Genomic DNA, 26,622 nt, shown 5'->3' on the forward strand with positions numbered 1-26,622 from the left:
GCCAGGGCAGTTTATTCACACTATTTAAAACGAATCACCGAGTGTTGGTCGTTGTGTATATAGTGTGAACCATGCGGAAGTCGGGTCAAATTCACACTAATGGGAACACGAAAATACGGAAATAATGTTAGGTCAGCGCTGTTTGGTTTCTCAGTTGGCGAATTGCGGTGGCGAACGCAAGCGGACGCATGAGCGGATTCGCGCAGCAGCGACCAACCGTCCATGGCTTCGAGGCTGAGCCGCTGCAGATGGACGCCTTGAGCGCCGATGTAGAAGGCTCGGCGCAGCCCAGCTTTATGCAGTTCTATGGCCATAAAGGCCAGGGCCAGGACCTCGGCGGTGTCCTGCGGCAGCTCGTCAAGCGCATCGACGAGACCGAGAAGCCCAAGTCGATCCTCAAGGGTCGCCAAGACAGCCCACGCTATATGCAGGACGACACGGAGGTCCTCCTCAACTCGTCCACGACGTCGCACTCGATGCGCGCGCAGTCGCTGGCCTTGAAGCGTGACCGCATCGGGAAGCCCACGAGTCGGTACCAAGCAGGCGTGCCACCACAGCTCGGCCCGTCCCAGAACTTGCCGCCCGTGCCAGAAGCGCTCTATCACAAGGTCGAGCAGGTCCCTTGGGAGAAGGACATTCTGTGGGGCGACGAGAACGACGCGAGCACGTCCGAGCCGGCCTTTGTCCCGGAAGAGGACGACACGCCGTACCAGCAGTATTCGATTCCGCGCGCAGCACCATTACCACGCTCGTCGGCAATCCCAGGACCCTCCAAGGCGGCGCGCCAAGATATGGACAACGCTACGTCCCTCGTCCCGCAAGAGGTGGCACCATTCGATATGACGCAACCGCGCTCGTACCGCTGGGAAGCGCCGCTGGCCGCGCTCATTGGCAAAAGCATGAGCTTGAACGCGTCGGCGTCCAAAGAAGCCGCTCGCATCGCGCTCGACTGCGCGCTGAATCCGTCGCTCGAGGACGACGCGTGGCTCAACGCGGTCGCCTGGGACCACTGCCTCGACATGCCAAAGTCCGAGGTCATCCTCGACGAGAACGACCGGCACCTCGTGCTCACGAACCCGCTCGTCGAGAACGTGCGTGCGACGCTGCGCATTCCGGAGCGCAAGCTCGGCGTCCACGAGAAGCGGCAGGAGCTCTTGACCAAGCAGAAGAAGGAGAAGGACGACCGTATCAAGGGCGTCATGGGCAATCTGACGTTCGGCGAAGACACGGCCGAGGGCCGCCTCGGGTCGGACGAGCTCAAGCGCAACAAGGACACGCGCATCGTCAAGCACATGGGCCACGTGCACCACTCACTCCCGGCCATCAAGCTCAGCTTGACCAAGCCCGAGCTGCCCAAGCAGAAGCTCCGTGAGTTTCACCGCCCGCGCGGCAAGTTCAAGATCAACGAGCGCCTCGTCATGGTGCACGCCAAGGACGCGGAGAAGGTCACGAAAGCCTCCAAGGTCACAGAGCTCGAGATGACGGACCCGACGCTGTCGCAGATCAAGAAGACGTCGGATCTCAACCCGACCGCGGGTGGGAAGCTCATCCTCCTCGAGTACATTGAGCAGAAGCCGCCGATGCTCTCGAACCCCGGCATGGCCTCCCGCATTTTGCACTACTGGCGCCCGCCCGCGGCCGACGGCGACGATGGCGCCACGAAGGGCAAGGGTAAGAAGAAGCAGGTGCTGCCCGAGCCGCCGAGCGTCAAGCTCGGTCAGGTCGTGACGCTTGGCGCGAACGATGACACGCCGTTCATTGGCGACGTGCCGGCCGGGAAGATGGTCACGTCGCTCAACTCGAAGCTCTTCAAGATCCCAATCTTTGAGCACGCCGCGCGCGGGTCGATGCTCGAGCGCTCGAACGACTACGACTACTTCCTCCTCGCCCGCGCCGTCTCCAAGAAGGGCGGCTTGAAGGAGGGCACGACGACGTACCTCATGGAGCTACCGCCGCTCTACATTGCGGGGCAGGTCGAGCCGCAAATGGAGGTCCCTGCGCCCAACTCGCGCGGCGCCAACGACTTTATTCGGCCGTACATGTCGTTCCACATTCTCCGGCTCTTCAAGAAGGCGAGCGACGGCGAGCGGCTCAAGATCGAAGACATCCACCGCGTGTTCCCCAACCAGTCGGGCACGGCGATCCGGAAGCGCATGAAGGAAGTCGCGACCTTTGAGCGCGGCGGCAACGACTCGGGCTGGTGGAAGAAGAAGGCGGCGCACGAGCTCACGAGCGAAGACGAGATCCGCGCCAACGTGTCGCCCGAGTCGGTGTGCCTCTACGAGAGCCAGATGAGCGGCCACCGCCGCCTCATGGACATGGGTCTCTCCAAGCTCTTCAGTCCCACGGGCGTCCAGAACGCGATCGAGCACCTCACCAAGCGCCTCAACTACCGACAAACGCTGCTCAAGACCAAGGTGCTCATGCCGAAAGGCCTCGAGGGCCGCACGCTCGAGAACGAAGCCAAGAAGCTCTACGAGCTGGACCCGGTCCTCACGAGCCTCAAGCGCGACATCCAGATTGCACGATCGATCGCGCTCCAGCTCGAGCTGGCGCCGTGGACGTGGACCAACAACTATGTCGAGTGCCACCTGCAAGGGAAGGGCTCGGGCATGCTCCAGCTCGGTGGTGACGGCGATCCGTCGGCGTGCGGTGATGGCTTTAGCTTTATTCGCGCGCCGCAGTCGCGTGCGAAGAAGAAGGAAGGCGACGAGAATGCAGCGACAGACGAAGCCGAAGTGCAAAAGACATTGGCGGCCGTCACGGGCACGACCGCCGATCTGCGGAAGCTCAAGATGAAGGAGGCCGGCGACGTGCTCAAGACGCTCGGCATGGACGAAGCCGACATCAAGAAGCTTCGACGCTGGGATCGCATCGAGATGGTCCGGACGCTCAGTACAAAGGCATCGCAGCGTGGCGAAGCCGGCGGTCTCGGCAAGTTTGCTCGAGGCGCGCGCAAGTCGCTCAACGCCCAGCAGCAAGAGTACCGAAAGAAGTGCGATGCGCGCTACAGTACGCAGATCGAGGTCCTCTCCAACAAGCAGGTCGTCGAGGACAGCGACGACGACAACGAGTCGGACGAAGGCGACGACGGCCTCGGCGACCTCGAAGAAGACATTTTTGGGGCCGACGGCGACGGCCTCACGGCCACGACCTCGCGCAGCGGCCCGTTCAACATGTTTCGAAAAGACGGTGTCGCGTTCAACCGGTCCAAGTCGGCGCTTCGGGAGCGCGACGACGCGGCCGAGCTTGAGAAACTCAAGCGCGATATGGCCGACAACTCTGGGAGTACGTACTCGCGGAGTCGGCCAGACATTGACGCGTCGAACCTCCGGTCGCAGCTGCAGGCCAGCGGCATCCGTGACAGCTCGGGGCGCCCGACGTCGCTCCTTGCAACGCACCAGTCGTCGACGAAAGCGAGCTCGGTCATGTCGTCGGCTGTGCACTCGCCGTCCAACCCCGCGTCGCGCGTGCCGTCGCCGCGTGCTGCGCCGACGAGCAGCCAGCCGCACCGCCAAGCGATCAAGCGCATCACGCGCACGATCGAAGAGGACGGGTCGGAGAAGATCAAGATTGAGTTCATCGTGGACCCGAAGAAGATTGGGCAGTACAAGGCGAACGCGGCGCGCAACGAGCGTCTCCAGAAGGACGAGGAGCGCGAGCAGATGCGCAAGCAGCGCAAGCGTATGCAGCAGATGCGCGCGGCCGACGACGAGACGGGCGGCGTTCCCAACGTGCACAAGCTAAAGGAGGAGCTCAAGATGCTCGAGAAGAAGCAAGAGAGCACCCGCGAGTACGTCGAGCGGCTCGAGAAGGGCGAGGACGTCGGGTCGACGGCTGCGAAGGGCGTCATCAAGTGCACGCAGTGCGGCGAGGTCGGCCACATCCGCACGAACCGCAACTGCCCGCTGTACATGATGGAGCCAATGACCAAGGGCGAGAGCAAGAGTAAGGACGTGCGTCCGCTCAAGCTGACGCTGAAGAAGTCGTCGATCAACGCGTCCGACTTGGACCCGACGTCGTGCACGGTGAACCTCTCGAATCTCCAGGAGAGCGCGCGGCTCCACGAGATGGAGAAGAAGCGCAAGCGCAAGCAAGAGCACGAAGACAGCGCGTCGCTGTACAAGCGCGTGTACGGCGCCAACAAGAAGCCCGCGCGCAGCCTCTCGCGGCTCCCGATCGCGCGCCTCAACGGGTACCTCGAGCTAGTGCTCTTCAAGCTCGTGGCGATGCCCGAGAGCGTCCTCTTTCGCGTGCCCGTCGACGGCAACGTGGTCAAAGACTACTACACGGTCATCAAACGACCGATGGACCTCCAGCGCATGAGCCTCAAGCTCAAGAACCTCGAGTACGACTCGATGCGGTCGTTCACGGGCGACGTCGAGCTCATGGCGACCAACTCGCGCTTGTACAATGGCGAGATCAGCGGCATCACTGTCAACGCGTTCAAGGTGCTCGAGAAGGCCAAAGAAGAGCTCCAGACGCTCAACGCCGACGGCGTCCTCCTCGCCCTCGAAAAGCAAAAGCTCGCGCGCGTCAACTCGATCTCCGAGTCGTAACGCTGTAGATTAAACTGTGCTGTGTGAGATGCAGTGTGCTGGATTGGACTGCAACATGACGATCGTCGTGTTGTCGGAGCCTGTTGTCGGAGGGACGGCTCCCTCGGCCCAATAAGAACGTAGTGGAACAGAGCTGAAAACGACAATTCACCAATTACAAATTATACGACTACCAATTACAAATTATACAAAAGGCCCAGTGGTATAGCTCGCTCGTATGGCTCAGATCGGCGCGTATTATGCAAAGCCAGCTGGGTCCCTGTCCCAACAACCGTCAACGGTCTGAGATTGCCATTCTTCATTTTGCTCTCCACAAGATAATGCACTTCGCTCGCTTCGCTCTGCTTCTTGCCGCGACGGCCTCGGCCGCGACGGTCTATACGTTCGACCCCGTCACGTCGGGCGGCGTCAAGGGCTCCATCACAGTGACGCGCGAGGCAGTAGGCGCGACCATCGCCGCCGACCTCGACGTCTCCAACGCCGACTGGGCCGCGCTCACCAAGGTGGACGGCAACTGCACCGGCGCGATCCCGAACTTCAAGTGGCACATCCACACCAAGTGGACCAACAAGGCGCCGTCGGGCTTCCTTGGCGACTGCGGTCTCACGCCCGCGGGCAACCACTACGACCCGGACTACGCGTGCGGCCCCAACTCCGAGTTTGCGACCGACCCCAAGTGTGCACCGCTCATTCCCAAGTACAAGTGCACGCCCGAGACGTATGTGGTGAGCCCGCATGCGTGCGAACGCGGCGACCTCTCGGGCAAGGTCGGCGCCTTCAAGGCCGTTGACGGCAAGATCAAGCAGACGTTTGTCGATGCGCACTACCCGGCAGCGTCCGAGGAGACGCCGACGTGGAACCTCATGCTGCACGCGGTCTGCGGCGCCAACACGCCCCGCTTTATCTGCGCGACGGGCCATGAAGCATGCTAATGCGTCACCTCTCGATTAGTCTTTCGATTAGTTAGTCGACAACGATGTACTGAGTAATCCAAACGTTCCTTGCTACTCGCGTGCCCACTGTCGCTGCATGTACAGTCCATCTTTTCATTCCGAGAACGTCCGAGTCAGATGCAGGTAGCCCACCATGGTCAGTTGGGGGCCTCCTGCTTGAAGTGCCAGTGGTTCCCGCCACGACGCGTCTCAGGTGCGCGAACCTCAACGCATCCGGATTTTATCCGGAAAGCAAATCCAAATCTGTGAAACGGTCTCATTTTTGTCCGCGAGAAGGTCGAGAGGAACATGACAAAGCGCGAGCGCGGGGGAAGCGCGGGGAGTATGGACGCGATCGTCATCTCGGACTCGGAAGAAGATGCTCCGGAGGTGAAGCGACCGCGCCGGAAGATGGACGGCCCGATGGCCAAGTCCCCGCTCGTCGAAGCCATGGACGCGCTGCGAGCACGGCCCGACGACATGAGCTGCGCAATGGACCTCCTAAGCCGCGTCCGGAAAGCCTGTACTCGGGACATTGCTGCATGGAGCGAAGTCGCCAATGGACCCGTGGTTCTGGGGCTCAGCATCGTCTCGTCGACGTACTTCCCCGTGCAGCAGTGCTTGTACGCTGCCTTGGTGCGCATCATGAGCACCCTTCGGCGCGAGCGACGGACAAAGGACCTCGAGAAGATCTGCCGAGGGGTCCCTCTCGTTCTGCGCTTGGCCATTCCGGGCGGGAACGAGGCCGACCTCGTGCGTGCGTAGCGTCGAGACGACCTTGCTCATTGCTTTGGCACAGATCAACCCGATTCGCATGCGCCAGCAGCTGAACCAAGTCAACGACGTCACCAAGCGCATTGCGTCCTTTCGCGTCCTACAGTGCTGGACGCGATTGCACGGCCAGGCAACGGTAGGGACGTCCGACGGTGCAAGGAACTAGCAGCGGGGCGTAGGAGGAGCTGCAGCACGAAGGCTGGATCGACTTGGGCTCGACCGCGCTCTCTTTCTGCAGAGATGACGAAGCTCTCAGCGTCACAAACATCCGCTACGCCAACGTTCGCAGCCTCAAGTCCGATGCCGAATCGGCCATGGCCAATGTGTGCTTTGAGGAGTACGACGAAAGCGGGCAATGGATGCGGGTACTCCTCGATCACAAGGTGCGACATGAGGCTTGTACGAGATGTGGTCTTACGATCCGTAGACGTTTTTGGCATTTGAGAAAGAGCTTTGCTCCAGACCGTTGAGCTGCGCCAAAGCACGCGAGGTACTGCTACATGCCGAGCCCTATCACAGATTCCGGCAATTAGAGCCAGCCTCGGCTCGCCGACGAGGAAAAAGCAAAGAAAAGTGATGCGTCAGTGCCAGTCGCCATCGTGACGCCGCCACCAAGCCAAGACGATGCACCAAGCTCCGATGACTACGACTGCCTTTCCCTCTTCGACGCGGAAGTGCATCGGGTCTCGCTTGCTGCGTCGCGTTGGGATGCTACGTTCGACGCGTTGAAGAAAGAGGTCGAGACACGGGTTGGCAGCATCACAGAGCTCGTCACTCACATCGGTGCGACGCAGGTGCACCGTGGAAACGCTATGGCGCGGCTGGAGTACGACGGCGCAGCCGTGGCCCAAGACGTTCAGGCCGCCCGCATGATCACGCTTCCGCAGTATCAAGACGATGGCTTGAAGGAAGCTACTCTTCTCACGACCGAGCTCGAAAACGTCGCCAAGACTGCGCAGGAGTATCTGCACGAGGACCTCGACGCGATCGCTCAAGACAAGGCGACAACCACCATGTGTTCGCTGCACCTCGTTGCGGTTGCTGCGCCGTGGATTTTGTGCGGTGTGGCAGCCATCTCGTCGTCGTTGGGGTACATGTAGCTCCATGCGCGCGCTGGCACCGCACGTGGCGCGCGATCTTGAAGGGACATTCTCCCAGAAGCAATACACGCATCTTTTATCACCTTTGAAATTCGATATCCCATCTTCGACCTTTCTGCAAACGGATCAAGATCGCAGCCCGTGAGACTTGATTGGCGCTTTTCTTCCGCGGATCATTGCATGGGCAACGTCGTGGGCCTGACGGCGGTCCCGGCCGCGGACTCGAACCCGCCAAGCTACTCGGCGACGCTCATCGAGGCCATCACGCCCTTTGACAATCTCTCGATCGAAGAGATTGAGGCGTACTGGCGCAGCTTCTACGAGCACGCCCACGGCTTTGCGCTCTCCAAGCACGACTTTGGCGCGATCTGCATCGACGTGGCTGTGCACCTCGGTCACTCGCCCGTCCAGATTGCGCAGAAAGCTGACGTGCTCTTCGACGTGCTTACGCTCGACTCGCCGTTCAAGCTCCTTGATGCACTTGAGTTCCTAGCGAGCATCATCTTCATCTCGACGGCGCCGATCCAAGACAAGGTCGAGCTCGTCTTTGATAGCTGGGACATGTCGGAAGACGGTACCGCGTTATGACGATATTTGTTGATTGAGTGATGATGATGGATGTAGGCGCGCTCGACATTGACGAGTTTACCATTTCCGTACGAACACTCTACCTCTATATGGCTCATGATCCCGTGTAGCTCAAGTCGACGCTCATGGGGCTCGGCAAGATTGTCGTCTCCAAGGCCAACGACAAGACCGTCGACTTGCTGGAGGACGATGAAGTTCGGCGCATTGCCGAGATGACGTTCCGCGATATGCTGCACATTCCGCCGTCGACCATGATCCAGTCGACGATGGTCATCACATGCGACGTCTTTCGGAGCTACTGTTTGACCAACAACGACGCGCGCAGCCTCTTTGATGTCTTTGACGGCGCCGTGAGTGCTTCCAACCACGACGACGGTAGCGCCGACGCCCTCGGTGGTCTCGACCCGACGCATGTGCCGGAGCGGTCGGCGAAAGAGACACGGCACATGGACCCCGAAGCCGCCATTGAAAAAGCGAGCGACGCTGACCACGGAGACGAGTTTATGGCCGTCAAGCCGTGGGAAGGCGCCATCATTCCGCCGACAAATCCGCCGCCCATCGACTCGAGCGCCCCGACAGTCGACCTCTCACTCGAGTGGATCTTTGGCTACTCAGCCCAGGACGCCTACGCGCGCAACAACGTCCGATACCTCAAGAGCGGCGACATTGCGTACCCGGCGGCGAGCGTCGTCGTGCTGCTCGAGAAGGCAGGGCCTCGCCAGCAGCACATCATTGCGCACACGGACGACATCTTGTCCTTTGCCTTGCACCCGAATCGCTCGATTGGGGCGACGGGCGAGACGGGGAAGACACCGAAGCTCATTGTGTGGGACGCGGCCTCGGTCAGCGTGCTCTCGACCCACCGCGGGTATCACAAGCGAGGGATCATCCAGCTCGCGTTCTCGTCCTCTGGGAACCACCTCGCTTCGCTGGGGGCAGACGACGACCACAGTTTGGGCGTCTACTCGACCACCGACCAGTGGAAGTCGGGAGCGTTGACGTGGTTTTCCAAGGGCAACAAGGCCGCGCCGCTCGACGTCTCGTGGCACCCGATCAATGACTTCGTCTTTGCGAGCGTTGGCGTCAAATACCTCGAAGTCTGGACCTGCAACGTATCGCCCAAGACCGTCGCCAAGGCCAAAGGGATCTTTGGAAAGACCGGCACGGTCCAGGGCATTCTGGCCGCCGTGTGGCTCAACACTGACAGCGGGTACCTTCTCGTGACGGGAACGCAAGATGGCTCGCTGTACATCTTTCAGCCGCCCGAGCTCCAGACGGTGATTCCTAAAGCCCATGCAGGCCCGGTTCAGAGCCTGTACTTGCTGGACAAGACTCTCGTGAGTGGCGGCAAGGACGGCGTTGTACGCATCTGGGCACCGGACAAAGCAGGGTCTCTCACAAGCACGCAGTCCTTCGACATCAAGGCCCTTGCCAGTCGCGCTGGTAGCATTCAGAGTGTCTGTCTCTCCAACGACCTCACGACTGTTCTCCTTGGAACCCAAGCTTCGGACATTTTTGAAATCAAGTACGAACCTCTAGACGTGGCGCCCATCAGAGGTCTCTTGTAGCTTGAAGACCAAAGCCATTTCACCTGCGCTCCTGTCGGGGCACCACGCTGATGAGCTCTGGGGCTTGGCCGCCCACCCGACGCGGCAAGAGTGCGCAACTGTCGGTGACGATCAGTTCTTGTGCGTGTGGGACTTGGTCAAGAAGAAGCAACTTCGACGGCTCAAGCTCGACTGCCTCGCGCGCGCCGTCGCGTACTCGCCGGACGGCAAGTACATTGCCGTTGGTCTCGGCGGGCAGCTGCCGGGGCGAGAGAAGGTCAACAAACACCCGAAGAACGGCGCTGTTCTCGTCGTCTACGAGGGCGATCTGACCAAGGTTGGGCTTATCTACTCTAAAGTTGTGGGGACTAGAGACTTTATGTAGGTCGTCGAGCGCAACGACGCGAAAAAGTGGATCTCGGACATTACGTACTCGCCGTGCGGCAAGTACCTCGCGCTTGGGAGCCACGACAATAGCATCGTGCTGTACGACGCACTCAACCAGTACACCAAGAAGCACGCGTTCAAGAAGCACAGCAGCTTTATCACGCGCATCGACTTCTCCGCCGATAGCTCCTACTACCAGGTACGATGCAAGTCTTGTCAAAGCCTTCATCTTGTCGTGATTAGAGCACGTCCGGCGCCTACGAGCTCCTCTTTGCCGACGCCAAGACGGGCAAGCAAGTCACGCGTGCATCAGCGCTCAAGGATGAGCAGTGGAGCTCCTGGACTTGTCCGCTGGGCTGGCCCGTTCAAGGCATTTGGCCACCGGACAGCGACGGGTCGGACGTCAACGGTGTTGCGCGGTCGCATGCCGGTACGCTTCTAGCAACGGGCGATGACTTTGGCAAGGTAGTGTCGCAGGCGCATTCTCGTGCCAATGCCTCTGTGTAGGTCAAGCTCTTTCGGTATCCGTGCGCCAAGAAGCATGCCGGCTTTGCGACGCTCAACGGCCACTCTTCGCACGTGACCAACGTGGCGTGGTCGACCAGCGACGAGTACTTGCTCTCGACGGGCGGCGGCGACCGCTGCCTCTTTCTTTGGAAACACGACGTGCAGAAAATCAAGGGCTCGAGAGCATCCACCTCGCCTGTGCGGTCGCCCATCAAGGGCCACGAAGACGACGTCGATATGGACCTCGTCCGCGGCTCGGAAGGCGACGAGTTCATGGCGGTCAAGCCCTGGATCGGCGCCATCGTGCCGCCCTCTAAGCTACCAGTGGTCGACAACACGCAGCCGCCGTCGACGACGTTGCAACTTGCCCACGCCTATGGGTAAGCACCACGCTGATACGAGAGATAGGACGTGGGCTCTGTGTAGCTACCAAGCGCAGGCGGCGTCCAACAACGTTCGTTTTCTCTCCAACGGTCGGATCGTGTACCACGTCGCCGCCCTCGGCGTTGTCTACGACAGCTCGACCAACACGCAGACCTTCTTCGAGGTACTTACCCACTCGTTGAGCATTTGACAAGGGCTAGGTGTAGGGGCACGACGATGACATTGTGTGTCTCGCGCTCCACCCCAATGGCAGCTGCGTCGCAACCGGTCAAATGGGCAAACCGCCGACGATCCATGTGTGGGAGCTCACGAGCGCCAAGGCGGAAAAGGCCACCGAAAAGTGCATCAGCCTCGCCTCTCTCAAAGGCTTTCACAAGCGCGCTGTACCGGCACTGGCATTTTCGACGGTAAGTGCCTTGCAATCGCTACTGCTCGACTATTTGTGGGACATTAGGACGGATCCAAACTGTGCTCGATCGGGAACGACGACGACCATAGCTTGGCTATCTACAAGTGGAAAGAAGGGGTCATCGTGGCGTCGGGCAAAGGCGAGCGCAACAAGGTACGTCGTGTGCCAAAGTGTGCTGGCGACGAATAGGGCGGTAGGTGGTTGGTGTGCTGCACCACCCAGGCACGAACGAGTGGGTCTCGTTTGGAGACAAGCACCTCACACACTGGACCGAGCAAGGCCGCAACATCACGGGCAAGAAGGCGATTTTGGGCAAGCACGGTACCCCGCAGCTCTTCCACTGTGCGTGCATGATCCCAAATGCAACGGGGACCAACTCGGCCCCGACGCGCACTGTCGTCGGCACACAGGGGGGTGACATCTACTGCTTTGAGAACAAACATCTAATCAAGGTCCTGTCTGGGCACAAGGGCCCCGTGTTTGCCGTCGCAGTCTCCCGTACGTCGACGTGGCTCTCGCCATAGGATGTTCATATTAGATCACAGCCTCCAAGCCCGAGTGGGTCAGCGGTGCCAAGGACGGCAAAGTCATCATATGGGACGTGCACTTGGCGCAAATCTCGTCGTTCGAAGTGGCGCCGCCGCTGACCAAGCTCTTCAACCTCTCGACCGAGACGGCCAAGCTCATGCAAGCCAGCTTTGGCGTGCGCAGCGTGTGCTTCAACAGCACCAACACGCGCCTCCTCCTCGGCACGTACGGCAGCGACATTGTGCAGTTTGACCGCACGGGCGCCAAGGCCACGGTGGTGACGCAAGGCCACTATCAAGACGAAGTACGATGCGCCTTCGATTTCAACCGACTACAACCGCTTGTCCTACTAGTTGTGGGGTCTCGCGGTTCACCCGGACATGACCAAGCACGAGTTTTGCACCGTCGGCGACGACAAGACGCTGCGGGTGTGGGACGCTGTGCACAAAATGCAGCTCCGCGTCAAGGCCTTTGAGTGCATCGCGCGCTCGTGCGCGTACTCGAATGCGGCGCCCTACTGGATCGCTGTCGGTCTCGGCGGACGCATCGAGGCTGGTCGCAAGCACCCCAAGTACGGCACACTAATTGTCGTCAAAGACGACGAGACGTTCGCCATGGTCTTTGAAGATAAGCCGTCGAAAGAGTGGCTCTCGGAGATCAAGTTTTCGCCCAACAACACGATGATAGCCGTCGGGTCGCACGACACGAGCATCTATCTCTACGCGATCAAGGGCAGCTCGATCGTCAAGACGGGCGTCTTCCGCAAGCATACGAGCTACATCACACACTTTGACTTTTCCAGCGACTCGAAATACCTCCAGGTAACACCACATTCTCTTCTCGACACTGCCAACGCCATGCCTAGAGCAACTGCGGCGCGTACGAGCTCCTCTTTTCGGATCCGTCCAGCGCCAAGCACTTGACGTCGGCCAAGAGTCTGCGTGACGTCGCGTGGGAGACGTGGACGTGCACACTCGGGTGGCCTGTCCAAGGCATTTGGCCGCCGTGTGCCGACGGCACCGACATCAACGCCGTCCATCGGTCGTCCAACATGCAGCTTTTGGCGACAGGCGACGACTTTGGCAAGGTCAAGCTCTTTCGATATCCGTGCGTCGCCAAGCACAGCGTCGCCTACGCGTACTCTGGCCACTCGTCGCACGTGACGAGCGTCCGCTGGCTGCACAACGATACGCATGTCGTGAGCACTGGCGGCCTCGATCGGTCGATATTGCAGTGGCACCACGAGACGGGCGCCGAAGAAGACACCGCGATCGACGTCGGCAAGACGTCCCCGTCCAAAGCCTCGCTTGCGACCGCCTTGTCCAACGCCGGTGCCACCGAGGGCGACGACGAAGACGACCTTGTACGCCGTCTTGCCACGCAGCAAAAGCGAGCAATGTCATTTTAGGGGCTCCCCAAGACCTCAGTGCCAGTCGCGTTTCCCGCCGAAGGGGGCGGCGACGAGTTTATGGCTGTCAAGCCGTGGATCGGCGCTATCTGTGCGCCGAGCAACCCGCCCAAAGAGAACCCACGCGCCCCCGACATCCAACTACGGCTCGAGTGGTCGGTTCTACTCAATCTGGTACCTTCGACTACGTAATTGTGTAGGGTCTATGGCTACCAAGCCGACTTGGCGCGCAACAACTTGCGCTACAATGCCGACGGACAGATCGTGTACCATGCCGCAGCCGTTGGCATCATCTACGATCGTCCGACCAACACGCAAAAGGTACTAACTACAAAACGCGTCTAGTATGTACTAATAAACGTCGCAGCACCATGTGGGCCACAACGATGACATCCTGAGCCTCGCCATCTCGTCCTCCGGGCGGTTCGTTGCGTCGGGCGAGCGCGGCAAAAAGCCCAGCGTCAGTGGCCGTCGTCTGCAGTAGAGACAAACGCATCTCTTGCTCTAGATTCGCGTCTGGGATGCGCGCTCCGGTGCGCTCTTGAGCGAGCTCAAGGGCTTCCACGCCCGCGGCGTCCTTAGCCTCGCGTTCGCACTCGACGAGAAGACGCTTGCGAGCGTCGGCGACGACGACGACCACAGTCTCGCGATTTGGGAGGACAAGGGCGGCGCGTGGAGCAAAGGAGTTCTCCAAACCTCGACGCGCGGCGACAAGGCGCTCAACGTCTTTGCGCTGGCTGACGCACGCCACGGCCGCTTTGTACATCATTTTGGCCTCTTGCCTTCCAGCGGCTCACAAATGTGTAGGTCACGGGGGGTGTCAAGCACGTTTTGTTTTGGACCGTCCAGGGCAAGACCGCGAGCTGCACCAAGGGCCAGTTTGGGAAGCTCGCGACGATTCAAACTCTCTGGTGCGCGTGCAGCTTCAAGGACGACGCGACGCTGACGGGCGCGGACAACGGCGACATGTACCAATGGTGCGGCAACACCGTCACCAAGAGCGTCAAGGCCCACGACGGCGCGCTCACAGCACTCTACTCGACGTCCAAGCTCGTGCGCTCTGCCTCACATGCAACGTCATCGCTGATGCTGGCGAGTAGGACACCGTCGTCTCGGGTGGGAAGGACGGCAAGGTCTGCGTGTGGAACTCGTCGCTCCAGCAGACGAGCTCGTTCGTGCTCGAGAGCTTGTACCCGGTCTGCGGGCTTCGAGGCAAGACCGTGCGCAGCGTGTGCATGGACGCAAGCCAAACCAAGATCCTTCTTGGCACGTGGGGCAGCGATATCTTTGAGATCGACGTGAGCAACGCGACGCTCGTGCTCGGGAAGCCCGTGACCGGCGGCCACTGTAAAGACGAGCTCTGGGGTCTCGCGGTGCACCCGATCGAGCCCCACACCGTCTGCACCGTGGGCGACGACGCGGTCGCGCGCGTCTACAACTTGAAGCTCAAGACGTCGTGGGTGCTCATGGAGCTCGACGACATGGCGCGCGCCGTCGCCTACTCGCCCGACGGCCTGCTGCTTGCGATCGGATACGGCGGCGACCTTGGCCGCGGCAAGACCAAAGGCAACAAGCACGGCATGATTGGTTTCTACGAAGCGTCGACAACGACGGTCGTGCTGGAAGATCGCCCGTCCAAAGCGGCGATCAGGTGCCCGCCCGCACTGTGTCCAACGGCTGAGGTTGCGTAGCGAGGTCAAGTTTGCAGCGTCCGGGGCTATCGCGGCGTTTGGGTCGCACGACGACAAGATCTACATTTACAGCATCCAGGGCACTGGCGCGAGTGCGAGCATCGTCAAGAAGCAGGTGTTTGCCAAGCACATGAGCTACATTACGCACTTTGATTTTTCCCGCGACGGCAAGTACCTCCAGGTACAGCGAGCCAACTGCACGCAAAACTCATGCGGTAGCTAGTCCAACTGCGGCGCGTACGAGCTTCTCTTTTGCGAAGTCGAGTCGGGCAAGCAGATGCGGTCCGCCAAAGCGCTCAAGGATGTCATCTGGGACTCGTGGACGTGCACCCTCGGGTGGCCCGTCCAGGGCATTTGGCCCGAGTGCGCTGACGGCACCGACATCAACAGCGTCTGCGCGTCCAAGTCGCGCGCCTTCATTGCCACAGGCGACGACTTTTCCAAACTCAAAGTGTTTCGGTACCCATGCTTGACCAAAGGCGTACGCATCTATCAATGTTTCAAGATCGTATCAAGCTGATGACGGTAGGCCAAGTGGGTCCAAGGCGACGGCCACTGCTCGCACATCACCTGCGTGCGCTTTACGTGCGATGACAAGTACATTGTGTCGGCCGGCGGGAACGACCGCGCCGTGCTGCAGTGGAAGCTGCTGGACCCGTAAGAAGAAGCGTCTATGAGAGTATATTACGGTGGCGATTATGACATTGATGGGGCACAGCGTTTAGCTGCAAAAGGCGTGCGGGTGCACCTTTTGCTTGGCGCGGTTTGCATCCGGCAGCGGAAACCACTGGTCGTTCGACGCGATCGTGACGTCCGGGTTGAGTGACTGGACGGCCGTGCGCAGCTCCAGCGGCAAATACGACTCCCGGTACTGCATCTGGAGCGCCTTGTTGGACCGCAACTGGGACTGCACGGCTTGCACTGCGAGCACGAGCAGCGTCGACGGCTCAAACGCGAGCGCAAGCCGGTGGACGTCGCTGTTGCGCTCAATGCCGTTGGAGCCGCCAAAGACGTACATGGCGCTCTCCCACATAACGCCCGTGTGAAAGTCCCGCGCATCCGGCGCCTTGGCGTCCTCCGACTAGCATCGCAATGAGCAATCCGATGTGATGCTATGTCGTACCAGTCGGACCCACGTCGACGTTGCCAAGTCCAGCGAGCTCAGTTCGTTCAGGCGCGTCTACCTCGCATGAGCTACCAAGAGAGATGCTGCGTGATGGACATACCCCGGTTTCGTCGCGCCCGCCAAACATGAGAAATGTCGCTTTCCCACTCGACGTCGTGTGCAGAACGACGCTGTGGGCGATGCGCGACCGCGGCAGATCGCCGACGCACTCGACTTTGGTCCAGTGTGACGACAGCGCGTCAAATTTATACATGTCGATGGGCCCTTTCGGCGGGTCATAGAGACCGCCGCCAATGATGTACATGTCGTTGCCCGACACGACCGCTTGGTGCTTGTAGCGTGGCGACGGCTTGGTGCCAGTCGCGGCTGCGCAGCTCCACGTCGCGGTCACTTGGTCAAAGATAAAGAGGTCGTTGACATAGACATGCCCCGAGGTACCGCCGAAGAGGTAGAGCTTGGAGCCGATCGCGACCATGCTCTGGCCGTACCCCGGCGGTGGATGCGTACCGGCCGTTGTGACCACGCTCCACTTTTGCGTTGCGAGCGTAAACTGGAGGAGCTTGCCCATGTTGGTCTGGCCCCAGTGCGGGCCTGAACCGCCAAAGAGGTACAGCTTGGTCTCGTCGGCCGAGGCGCACCACGCGTGGGACGCGCGGCCGTCGGGCGACACGACGCCCTTGTTCTCGAGCTTGGTCCAGTGGTGGTGCGTCAAGTCGAACGCATACAAGTCAAAGTGGCAGTTGCCGTCGTTGTAGCCGCCAAAGACGTACATCATGCCATTCACTAGACACAGAAATGAGGAAGCGAAGGCGCCAGCGCATTGCAGACGCACCGACAACAGACGCATGGCCGCTGCGCACGGGCGGCTGCGCGCCCGAGACCCGCAGCTTGGTCCAGAGGCTCTCTGCAGACACGCGAGTTAGCAGGATAGACAGGCGGCGGCGTGCGAACCGTGGTCTGTGGTCTCGGGCTCCGGGTCCTCCTCGGCCGGCTCGTCCACGGCAAAGCCGAGCCGCCGGGCGAGCCGCGACTGCGCCCAGCGCGGGCTGTTCTTGATGAGCTTGAGGAGGTCGTCGAGCATGCTTGGATGGGGCCGGCGCCGCTTTTCTCTGTTTGCTGCTGTTTCGGATCTCGCCGGATCTGATTGCTCGAGATAAATGTGCCAGCCAATCAAAGACGCCGAGAGGGTCCTATTTTTAGCCAGTCAAAAGGCGCGAAACTCCCCACCGCTTCAGAGGAGGCGCGGCTCGTGAGCGCGTCAAAGATACGAGAAATACACCGTCAAATTACTCAATATTGCCGCAAAACGCAGCATTACAACGAGCCGTACTTCCATTCGAGCAGCTTCTTCAACGTCGAAGCCGACACGGGGTGCCCGAGGATACGGCCAATGTGCATCGCCGCTGTCGCTTGAAGCTTGTCCAAGGCCGAGACGTCGGCGTCGGCCTTCATTTTCGCCAGCAAGTGGCGCAGCGCCTTGGCGTCTTGCTGGTTCACGTAGCTCTTCTCGTACGCGGTCTCGCGCTCGGCCCATTTGTCCGAGAAGGCGCGGAGCCCGACGCGGCGAACAATTTGGCGCTGGACTCGAAGCATCTTATTTGCAACTGGGTGGAACTGGCTTGGTCGCCTGCATTTCGACCACGTTGAAGTTGTTATCAAACGCCTTCTGATTGGTCCATCTATAATTTCATCAGCGAATGAGAGTGCTTGAAATTTCGAATTTGGCCGCCCTTCGCTCAATGTCGCGCCCCAACATATCTTGAACGATCGGTCGATTAAGCTGCACCAATAAGACGCAAGAGCTTCGTGGGACGCTGCAAGGACGAGCAGCAAATACAAAATCGCCAAACGGGAATGGATTAGCGCTTTGATTTCTTCTTCGTGGCGTGCTGGTAGCTGCGGAAGATGGCGTCGGCGTCGGCATCCGGGTGGTTCCACTGCGTCGATCTACGTACCCTGTAGCCAAGCTCCCTCAGGACTGGTTCCCGCACCTGGCAACAAAGTTGCGAAAGTAGGGCTTGCCGCCGTTCGTGAACTGCATGTCCCACTTGTCTGGGAGCTGCGCTTGCAGGTAGGCAAACACCTCTTCGTCGCTCGTTGGCTCGAACGCCACCTACACACAGTGAAGCGCTTGTCTTAAGGCGGATGCATACGTTATTGCTTCGTTGCTCGTCGCTCTCGTCCCGCGCTGCGACTGGTGTCGTCTCGGGCTTGAGACTCTGCAGAGCAATTGCTGGGAGCTACGTTGTGAAGAAGGGTGGGTACCTTGAGCTTTGTTGGTCGTTTGGGAGGCTCGGCATTTGGTGTCGCAACGGGCTAGAGCGCATGACAGACTCGGTATGAAGGGCTCGATGTATACCTTGACAGCGTGCGGTCGCTCCGGCTTGACAGACGCCGGTTGCTCTGCCTTCTCGGCGGGTCGCTTGGTTACCCTCTCGACAGGCTCCTTGGCAAACACGCTATCACAAAGTATGAAGGGACTAGAGACGCACTTGTGGCGTCTCGATAGGTGCTGAGGTCTTTGTCGGCTTCTACGCGATATCTTGAGCACCTCTCAAAGTGCATCAAAGTACCGCAGGCGACTCGGCCGCGTCGTCGGGCACCTAGTCGAGATCGTAGCAATGTATACCTCACAAGAGGTAGTACCTCGGGACTTGGTGGCTGCTCGATGCGTGGCGTCTACGCTCCGAGTCTCAGAACCAACAGCAGCGACTTGATGCCGTACACTCGGCTTTTTGGCGATGCTGGTTCGCGGCGACGGCTCCAAAGCAGCGCGAGATGCGGCGCGACTGAGTGCCACGTCACCGCTCAGCCGCGCAAAAAACTCTACGTACAAAGCTCATGGAAGCCGGAATCGAGTCGGGAGCTGTACCCGGGATCGAGACGATGCCGGAGGAATCTGGGTCTAACAGCGCAAGGACATTTTGGCGCTGAGCGGCGTCCAAGCGCAGGCCAAAGTCATCGAGCACTTCTTCCAGCGCCGGCACGGCGACCTTCCCGGGCGTCTCGGCAACAGCCACCATGGCTTTCTTGAGGCCGTTGAACGGTCGGTCGGGGCACCGACGACTCAGTGTCGCCTTGAGCGCTGCAAACGCTGCTGACGCCGACGCGTCACCAGGTGCTACCTCCTCGACACGTGGAGTACGTGCTTCGAGTTTGGTCATTTGTTGTTGCAGTGCTGCGAGCCTAGACCAAGCTTGCATCAGCTCTTACGCTCCGACGACGAGGACCGACTTGGCTTCGGTGGCGGCCTGTTGCTCGGCAGCCTCTTGCTTGAGCTGCTCGTATTTCCGCTTCCACTTGAGTAAGTTGTTGCTCGACGTCGTCTCGGTGGGCGCTGGCTCGGGCTTGGCCTGCAGCTGGGCCTCGAGCTCGATGATACGCTGCTTGAAGCGGGTGACTTGGCCGTCGTCAGTAGTCGGTGCCACTGGTGTTGCCGGTACGCTCGCCATGGTTTTGAGCTTGGGCGTCGACTTGACTGCGGCCGCAGCGTCGATCGCGCGACCGTCGCCGCCCTTGGTCTTCATCTCAAACTGCACTTGGAGCTCGATTTGGCCCGTGCAGAGCTACGTCGTTGCATGAACACACAGTGCAGTGACCCATCCTCAAGACCTCGGAGACTGGGTCGTAGATGGCAAACCACGAGTGCACGCCGTAGCCCTCGCGCGCCATCGTCGACGCGATCGAGACTTCGGTTTCGCCAATGAGCCGGTCGGACCGCGGCTGCTTGTTGTACAGGCGAATCAAGAGCTTGGGCGTGATCGTGCGGCCGAGCTTCATCTTGCTCAAGAGCGCCAACCACTGCTTCTCGACGTCCGGGTTGACGTCCGGGTCGAAGAAGTTCACGTTCCAATTGGTGGGGGTCCCGACGACCTCGTAGTCGCTCGCGGTCGCGGGATCGTACGCCGTGCAGTACAGATGCGGCGCCTCGGCGTTCGATGGCACCGTCCGCCGGACGCTCACGACCACAAAGTGCAACGTCCGCGTCGCGCTCTGACTTAGCGCCGGGAGCGACGTGAACGGAATCAAATTCGTGCCCGAGCTGTCGGGACGACCCAAGATCGGCTGCGTATCGACGTACACGACCGGGCGGTCCGACCTGTGGACGCACTCGTCGGGCTCGCGCACGAGGACGGACGTCGAGTAGCTCCATTGCGGTGTGCAGCCGCCTACACCCTCACATGTTGCAGCACCGGAAAGAGGAGGAAGGGAATACCGCCGTCGTCCGGGGGCGTCACGAACGTGTCGCCTTGCGGAAGCAGCTGGATCGATGCATATGCATTACGAAGGCCCGCGAGACACGCTTTGAACTCGGCCCAGGACAGCCACATGCTCGTGGGGTGGTCGAGCACTTCGAGGTGCACGCGGAGATTCGAGTGCGCTTGGCGAAAGAACGCGGCGAGCGCCGGCAACGCCTGCAGCGCCAGCATCGTGTACGGCTGCAGACGCATGTTGGCCCGGTCCAGCGTCGCGCGGTCGACGCTAAACTCGAGCATCGCGGGGGAGACGGCCCAGAAAAAGGGCACGCGGGTCGACTGCAGTAGCCGCCGGAGCTTCCCGACAAAGCCTACGTCGCCGATGAGCGCAAGCCTCTCGGATTCGGCTACTTTGGCTCTCGAGAAACTCGACGAACGGCTGCTTCTTGCCATTGTCGTCGCGAAAGCAAATGCGCAGGCGCCGCAAGAGAGCCAAGAAGTACGCATTCAGCTCTGGGTACCACTCGGCGTTGACGACGCCCAAGGACCAATGGCTCGCACCAGGTGCCCTACACCCCGCTAAGATCCTAGTCGAGGTGTAGGGTACGTACGGTCGGCGGTCAAAGAGCGGGACGCCCCGCGTGTCCATGTCTGCGTCCACGAACGACAACGTCATCGCTTGCTTGAGCATCGAGTCGAGCACGCGCACGTGGAGTGACTTGTCAGTGCTGAAGGCCAACGTCACTTGGTACATTTGCTGGCCGCTGCCGACGCGCGCCATGCGCTGGAGCGTCCGGCGGAGCTTGTCTTCGAGGCGCTGGAGCGTCGTATACCTACCCACTTCCTATGATCCTCATTTTCAAGCTCAGAAGGACCTCGACAACGAGAGAAAAAGGCCACGCGAGACGTCGTGCGTCGCGACCGGCGGCAGCTGCGCGTCGCGGTATCGAAGCGCGTCGAGCGCCAAGGCGACGCACACTTGGTTCTCGATCGCGAGGCTGTCGAGATCCGGCGTCTCGAGCACGCGAAGGCCGCGCCGGAGCAGCCCCTCGATGAGCGGTCCTTGCTCGCGCTGCTCGACGTGGGCCGGCCCGAGCTTTTCCCACTCGAGTTCTTCGTCTTTGGCGGCGATCTTGAAGAGGCGCTGGATGGCGCTGCTGACGACCTCGACCGAAAAGCCTTGGAGCGTGCCACCAAGGCCCGCGGGCGCCTGGAGCAGCGCCAAGAGCACGTCCCCAGCACAGGCCAAGGACGGACTGTAGATACACGGCGTGCACGCAAGCGCAATGCGCTGCAGCGAGAGGACGTCGACGGCGAGTCCGATGCGGTCCAGGAGCGTCTTGCTGAGCCAGAGAAGTTCGTGGACGGGCATGCCCACATGCAGCGTCTGCAGCGCCGTCTTGACGTCTCCTTCCACAACACGGTGCTCTTTGATGCGCTGCTCCAAGTCTAAGAGCGTCTCGACCAGCGCGCGCTCGCGGGCCCGTGTCGTCACACCTAAAACCCATCGACATTTAGTATCAAGTGGGAAGTTGATACAAACCATACTGGTCTCGGCGCTCACAAACGTCGCAAAGTCGGACAAGAAGATCTGGCCGTGCTCGCGCTGGAGGCGGTGGCACAGCAAGCGTACGTCAAGCGCGGTGGCTTCGAGCCCGACGCAGCTCAAGAGCAATGCGAGCTCGTCCGTCGCGATCGAGCCGTCGCCGTTGACGTCGAAGCGGGCAAAGAGCTTACCGATGCTCTCGCACTCGTCCGTGCTGCCGTCGATGACGGGCAGCGCCGCCATGCGCTGAAAGACGACGTTGTCTCTGGCCCAGCGCACATCGAGCGCCGATTTGCTCACGACTTCGAGCGTCGGCGTCGTATGCGCCGTCACGATCCACGGCGTCGGGGTGTTGGCGATTGCGCCGAGGACGTCAGCGACCAAGTCGACAAGCACCGACTCGATCCACGGCACAAGCAGCGCCCGCTCGGCCGCCTCGAGCGTCGTCCGGCGGCCTGCGCGCGGCGACCGACGCCACGTCTCGTCGTCGTCCTTGACCATCTCGGGGGCCCACGCGGTCTCCTTCCCGAGCATCCAGCGCTTGAACTCGTCGAGGCTCAGCGTGCCGTTCCCATCGACGTCGAGCTCTTCCATGAGCGCCGCTATCTGCGCGTTGGAGAGCGGCGGGTGGAGCGCCAGCTTTTCCAAAAACTACCAGTCTCTCTCACTCGCACATCGATGAGCCTAACGAGTACCTTGGTGAACTCGGCGACGGTCAAGTCCCCCGAATGGTCTTCGTCGAGCGTCGCAAACATCTCGTCGAGCGCAATGAGCTGAGCGTCGGACGCCGCGAGCTTGGAGAGCAAGACGGAGCGCAGCTGCATGCCGAGCACCTCCATGTTGCCGTGCTCGTGGAGGTAGCAGTCGTCGCAAAACTTCTCGCACGCCGGGAGCTTGCCATAGCAGATCGTACAGAAGACGTGGACGCAGCCTTGCGCGCTGCAGGTGAGCTCCATGCTCCCGTCGCCCTTGCCCGAGAGGATGACGGCTGCGTGGCAGTCGATGCAGTGCAGTGTGTTGGTGCCCGTCTTGCGCCCGCCGAGGAGCCGCGGCAAGCTTGCGAGCTTTTGCTTGTCGCCGCAGACCTCGGCCTTCTTGAGTTGCATGCGGCGGAAGCGCTCGGCGCGCTTGGCCTCGAGCGACTGCATGTAGCTGCTCGTGTGCAGCTTCAAGTGGAGATCGTTGCCGTCCCGTGGCGTCTCGGTCGCGACGGGAGTGGTCGTCGCCGTCTCGAGCGCCATCCAGCTGAAGCGCGTCTTTGTCTCTGCGAGCGGCGGCGCCGTCCTGCGATCCTCCTCCTCCTTGGCGACAGCGGCTTGGAATTTCGCGCTCACGGCCGCCAAAAAGTGCAGCACGGGCGTCGTGTCATGACGCACGAGCTTCTTCTTGGGGCCGCGCCGGCGCGAGCCGCTGCGAAGTTTGGCGGGGCCTTTGACGACCTCGAGAAGCGACGAGATGCGACTCTGGAAGATTGGGTCGTGCGGCCGAAGCGAGAGCAGAAACTTCGGGTGCAGCTCGGCAATGAGCGACGGGATCTCGTCGAGCACTTCCATCATGCACGCCTCTTGGAGCGCCATGTCTTTGGGACCAAACGTCAGCGCTGGGAACGAGAGAAGCGGGGGCGTCGTCTGCAGCACCTGGACGCTCTGGAGGTCCTTGCCGCCAATGAGCCGTAGCGTCAGAGTGCCTTCTTGGTTGACCTTCTCGGGCACCTCTTCGTCTTCCTTCTCGGGCACGATCGACACGACGCGGTCTTCGTCAATGTCGCGGACAAAGATTTCAAGGAGCGCGCTCGCATGGATCGTGTTCTTCTTCTCGAGATCGAGGCCTTCGAAGAGGACATTGACCTTCTCGTCACTCACTTCGTCCATCTTGAACCCGAGGTTTAGCATCCGCCGCTTGAAGTCGGCGCGCCGCATCGGTCCGGCATTGGTAAATTCGCGCTTGGCTTCACGAAACCCTATCCCTAGAGACAATTTGTTGATTCAATAAATTTGGACTATGGATGAGGACCTTTGAGGCGGGCTTGGGCGAGAAACTCTTCCTTGAGATTTTCAAACTGGCGACGCGCGCCGTCCCCCGGCACCACGATCGGTGTGAGAACGACGGCGGATGACGGTGCTGGCGTCGACGGACTGCTCTTGCACGCGCTCTCGTCAATCTCTTCTTCTTCGATGATGGGCTCACCGCCCTCGAGCTCAAAGACCGGCTTGTTGCCGTAGACCGAGATCCAGAACGGCCCGACATTGGTCTTGTTGGATGCTTTGTCCTGCGCCCCGTGAACATTTGATAGATTGATACAAACCGTACCGTGCGCATGTACAAACTCGGCACGATGCAGTAGCGGCCTGGCTCAATGTGCATGTCGACCTATCGCAACTGTCTCAGTATCAACTTGATATCGTTTCAAAGTACCGAGGCGGCTTGCTTGAGCGTGTAGGCTGGCTGGGGCACGCCGTCATCGTCCACGCCAGCAATGACCGTTCCGGGAATGATGGGCGGCGGTGAAGCTTCAACCGCCGTGCCGTCAATGAGCGCCTGCCGAGACGCCTCGGGGTGCAAGCGGTAGTACGGCGCCGCCTTCTTCTTGGGCTCGCGGATCTCCACTGCGCCGCTCGCCCCTTCCGAGACGGAGCAGACGTGGAAGCTACGGACGCTTGTCGATAGAAAAAGGCTCAGGATGGAAGAGAGTACCCGATGGGCACGAGGCCGCGACCGTCGACCTTGCCGCGCGGGTCGTTCTGGCTCACTGCGATAAAGAGGTGGCAGCGCTCGAGCACGTGCAGCTGGAAGCGCGGGTTGTTGATCCACGTGGCTTTGCTCGTGTTGCCGCCGCACGAGATCTCGTCCCACTTGCCTTCGACGCGGCGCCCGCACCACTCGTCCGCAAAGTCTACTCGGATCTTAGTTGCTGATCGTACAAGCGCGTAGTACCAATGCCGGCAAAGAAGTGCGTGTAGCGCTCCGACCAGTCGGCGTACGTCATGAAGAACGTGCCGTCGTTCTGGTTGATCTCGGCAATGTCTTCCTGCACGAGCTCCGACAGCTGCGAGTGCTCTACCGTGCAACGAGATGAAAATGCGGCGGCCGACAGGACCGTACGCTCGCGGTGGAGCTTGGAGTAGGCGTTCTCGCCCACAGAGCGCGCAATGACCTTGAAGACGCGCTGGATCTCGTCGTCGCACGCTTCTCGCTCGTCGCTCTGGTCGGACCACGGCCCCGTCTACGTATGTATTGGTGTTCACGTTGCAATATTGAAACATTGATACTACCCACTCGCCCATGCCCCACGGATTCCGGACTTTGACCAGTCGCACGACCGACTTGTCCTTGAGCGTGATCTCGCCGAGGTCGACGAGCCCGTACGCGTGCTTGTAGTAGAGTCCTACGATACCGCGAGAAAACGTTGCCTAGTGATTATAGAACATCCAACCTTGGCCCGCGCTGCCCTCGGCCACGACGTTCTTGTCGTTCTTCGGGTCTGGCTGGATCGAGCAGCCCATGAGGGTTCCGTTGCGCTTGTACTCGAGCAGCTTCTGCCAAAACTCGTCGCCACGCTTCTGGTCCGCCCGAATGGGTTTGTACGGGTCTTCAGCGAACCCTACCCCGTTTCCATCGAAAATGAAATTTCTTGGTACGAGAGGTGTACCGGGGTAGCCTGGCTTGAGGATGATCTGCTCCGAGCAGAGACCTGTGAGGTCGCTCAGCGCCACGTCAATGTAGCCGCCAATGAGGGCTTCGTAGCTTCCATGGAGCTTGGCGTACGCCTTCTCCATGAGGGGCACCCTAGTCCCGGAATGATATCGCATACACCACGAGGACGTGAGTACCAGAGCTCGTTCGGGTCGCTGCAGCGTGCAAAGAAGGGCTTGCCGGCGCGGTTGTTGGTGTACCCAAACACTGGAATGCGGTCGTCAATGATGACGTAGTGCCAGGAAAAATCCTGTCTCGGCTGTCAAAGTCGCTGTGACACGAGGAGGAGTACCTTCATGAAGCGACATACAAAGAGCCCGTGGCCCTTGTACTGGTCGTCGCGCCAAAAGACTTGCGTGAGCAGGTCGAGCCGCGTGGCCAGTACGCTGATCGCGCCTGTGTTACTCAGATGTGAAATGCGCAGAGAATTCTGTACGCACCGAGGAACCAACAGTCGCCGAGGTTGCCCTGGATGACGTCGCCCGAGCTCGCGAGGCCGCCGCGGAAGAGCTCGCCATCGTCGCAGAAGACAGGGTCGTCGTCCGTCGGGCGGTGGCTGCTGCTCCTACGCCAGCGTTAGTACTGTGCAACAACAGGAGCACGGACGTACTCGGACTCGTCGCTTTCTTCAAGCACGTTTTGGGTTGCTGCTGCGTACCGCGGCCGCTCCCAGCGCAATTTGTCTTCCTTGAGCAGCTTGAGCACCTTGGCCTGGTGCTGGGACCCGCCCTTGGACGGGACAACCTACGACGCGAGCTAACATGAGCAGCGCGAGAAGGCCGCGAAGGGCGAACGTCGCCGTTCTTGCAGAGCGCCCGCGCGCCTGAGAGGTCGGCGTCGTTGGGACCAAAGCACGGGTCGCAGTAGATGTGGTCGGCGCAGGCCTTGACGAGCTTGGTGACCTTGAGCGCCACGTACTTGTCCATGAGCCGGAGCGTCTCCACGAGGCGCTTGCCCGTCGCGCCGTGCGCGCGCATGCTAATGACCGAGTCCATCTTGGAGCAGACGACGTCGACGCCATGCTCCTTGAGGTCCTGCTCGAGCTCCATTGCCGCCGATCTGTCTCCCAAGGATCGCAGATGAATATCGAAGGTCGAGGGTCCTAAACACTGTTTTAAAACAGAATGCCGATGCTGGATATCCAAATATCGAAGGTCCTGAAAAACACTGTTCAAAACAGAATGTTGATGCTGGATACAGGTGCGGGTAGGCCACCAAGGGTGTGGGTCGTAGCGGTCATCAGCTCC

The 26,622-nt window shown here is 60.5% G+C and overlaps 7 protein-coding genes across 8 annotated transcripts; 4 read left to right on the forward strand and 3 right to left on the reverse strand.

Moving 5' to 3' along the window:
* Window positions 1–161: 161 nt before the first annotated feature.
* SDRG_01139 (hypothetical protein) lies at window positions 162–4,753 on the forward strand. Its single transcript, XM_008606653.1, has one exon. It carries the CDS (start codon window positions 189–191, stop codon window positions 4,557–4,559), a length of 4,371 nt encoding a protein of 1,456 aa, XP_008604875.1. The 5' UTR covers window positions 162–188; the 3' UTR covers window positions 4,560–4,753.
* Window positions 4,754–4,842: 89 nt separating this feature from the next.
* On the forward strand, window positions 4,843–5,572 carry SDRG_01140 (hypothetical protein). The gene has a single exon (XM_008606654.1). The coding sequence runs from the start codon at window positions 4,880–4,882 to the stop codon at window positions 5,489–5,491; it is 612 nt and encodes a 203-aa protein (XP_008604876.1). The 5' UTR covers window positions 4,843–4,879; the 3' UTR covers window positions 5,492–5,572.
* A 207-nt stretch (window positions 5,573–5,779) lies between these two features.
* On the forward strand, window positions 5,780–7,467 carry SDRG_01141. Of its 2 annotated transcripts, XM_008606656.1 has the most exons (6): window positions 5,780–6,244; window positions 6,291–6,401; window positions 6,445–6,648; window positions 6,693–6,755; window positions 6,799–7,002; window positions 7,060–7,467. In XM_008606656.1, the coding sequence occupies exons 1-6, from the start codon at window positions 5,801–5,803 to the stop codon at window positions 7,363–7,365; spliced, it is 1,332 nt and encodes a 443-aa protein (XP_008604878.1). In that variant the 5' UTR covers window positions 5,780–5,800; the 3' UTR covers window positions 7,366–7,467. The 2 variants fall into 2 exon arrangements, with proteins under 2 accessions (XP_008604878.1, XP_008604877.1); XM_008606655.1 differs by having other exon boundaries at window positions 6,799–7,467.
* Window positions 7,468–7,545: 78 nt separating this feature from the next.
* Window positions 7,546–15,528, forward strand: SDRG_01142 (hypothetical protein; the record flags this gene model as incomplete). The annotated part of the gene is made up of 24 exons (XM_008606657.1): window positions 7,546–7,939; window positions 7,990–8,021; window positions 8,064–8,303; window positions 8,391–9,478; window positions 9,522–9,837; window positions 9,886–10,086; window positions 10,131–10,352; window positions 10,395–10,774; window positions 10,821–10,941; window positions 10,985–11,185; window positions 11,233–11,340; window positions 11,385–11,685; window positions 11,733–12,019; window positions 12,069–12,536; window positions 12,581–13,078; window positions 13,124–13,278; window positions 13,324–13,444; window positions 13,491–13,583; window positions 13,632–13,883; window positions 13,931–14,176; window positions 14,224–14,774; window positions 14,815–14,995; window positions 15,038–15,295; window positions 15,344–15,528. The coding sequence occupies 24 exons, from the start codon at window positions 7,546–7,548 to the stop codon at window positions 15,473–15,475; spliced, it is 6,846 nt and encodes a 2,281-aa protein (XP_008604879.1). The 3' UTR covers window positions 15,476–15,528.
* Window positions 15,479–17,083, reverse strand: SDRG_01143 (hypothetical protein). The gene is made up of 5 exons (XM_008606658.1): window positions 16,892–17,083; window positions 16,773–16,844; window positions 16,041–16,723; window positions 15,938–15,994; window positions 15,479–15,895 (listed from the first exon to the last, which is right to left on the reverse strand). The coding sequence occupies exons 1-5, from the start codon at window positions 17,019–17,021 to the stop codon at window positions 15,536–15,538; spliced, it is 1,302 nt and encodes a 433-aa protein (XP_008604880.1). The 5' UTR covers window positions 17,022–17,083; the 3' UTR covers window positions 15,479–15,535.
* A 99-nt stretch (window positions 17,084–17,182) lies between these two features.
* SDRG_01144 (hypothetical protein) lies at window positions 17,183–17,559 on the reverse strand. Its single transcript, XM_008606659.1, has one exon. It carries the CDS (start codon window positions 17,531–17,533, stop codon window positions 17,255–17,257), a length of 279 nt encoding a protein of 92 aa, XP_008604881.1. The 5' UTR covers window positions 17,534–17,559; the 3' UTR covers window positions 17,183–17,254.
* A 222-nt stretch (window positions 17,560–17,781) lies between these two features.
* SDRG_01145 (hypothetical protein) lies at window positions 17,782–26,473 on the reverse strand. Its single transcript, XM_008606660.1, has 32 exons — window positions 26,170–26,473; window positions 25,986–26,119; window positions 25,816–25,934; window positions 25,668–25,771; window positions 25,513–25,625; window positions 25,332–25,468; window positions 25,116–25,283; window positions 24,955–25,067; window positions 24,785–24,905; window positions 24,617–24,739; window positions 24,377–24,575; window positions 24,098–24,329; window positions 23,993–24,052; window positions 23,696–23,951; window positions 22,378–23,648; window positions 21,685–22,333; window positions 21,012–21,633; window positions 20,748–20,969; window positions 20,548–20,705; window positions 20,157–20,507; window positions 19,553–20,109; window positions 19,175–19,506; window positions 18,813–19,126; window positions 18,666–18,766; window positions 18,587–18,619; window positions 18,514–18,543; window positions 18,433–18,471; window positions 18,300–18,386; window positions 18,206–18,256; window positions 18,094–18,159; window positions 17,932–18,053; window positions 17,782–17,887 (listed from the first exon to the last, which is right to left on the reverse strand). The coding sequence occupies exons 1-32, from the start codon at window positions 26,422–26,424 to the stop codon at window positions 17,800–17,802; spliced, it is 7,227 nt and encodes a 2,408-aa protein (XP_008604882.1). The 5' UTR covers window positions 26,425–26,473; the 3' UTR covers window positions 17,782–17,799.
* Window positions 26,474–26,622: the final 149 nt, after the last annotated feature.

This window comes from Saprolegnia diclina, assembly GCF_000281045.1.
Source record: "Saprolegnia diclina VS20 unplaced genomic scaffold supercont1.3, whole genome shotgun sequence".
Taxonomy (NCBI): domain Eukaryota; phylum Oomycota; class Saprolegniomycetes; order Saprolegniales; family Saprolegniaceae; genus Saprolegnia; species Saprolegnia diclina.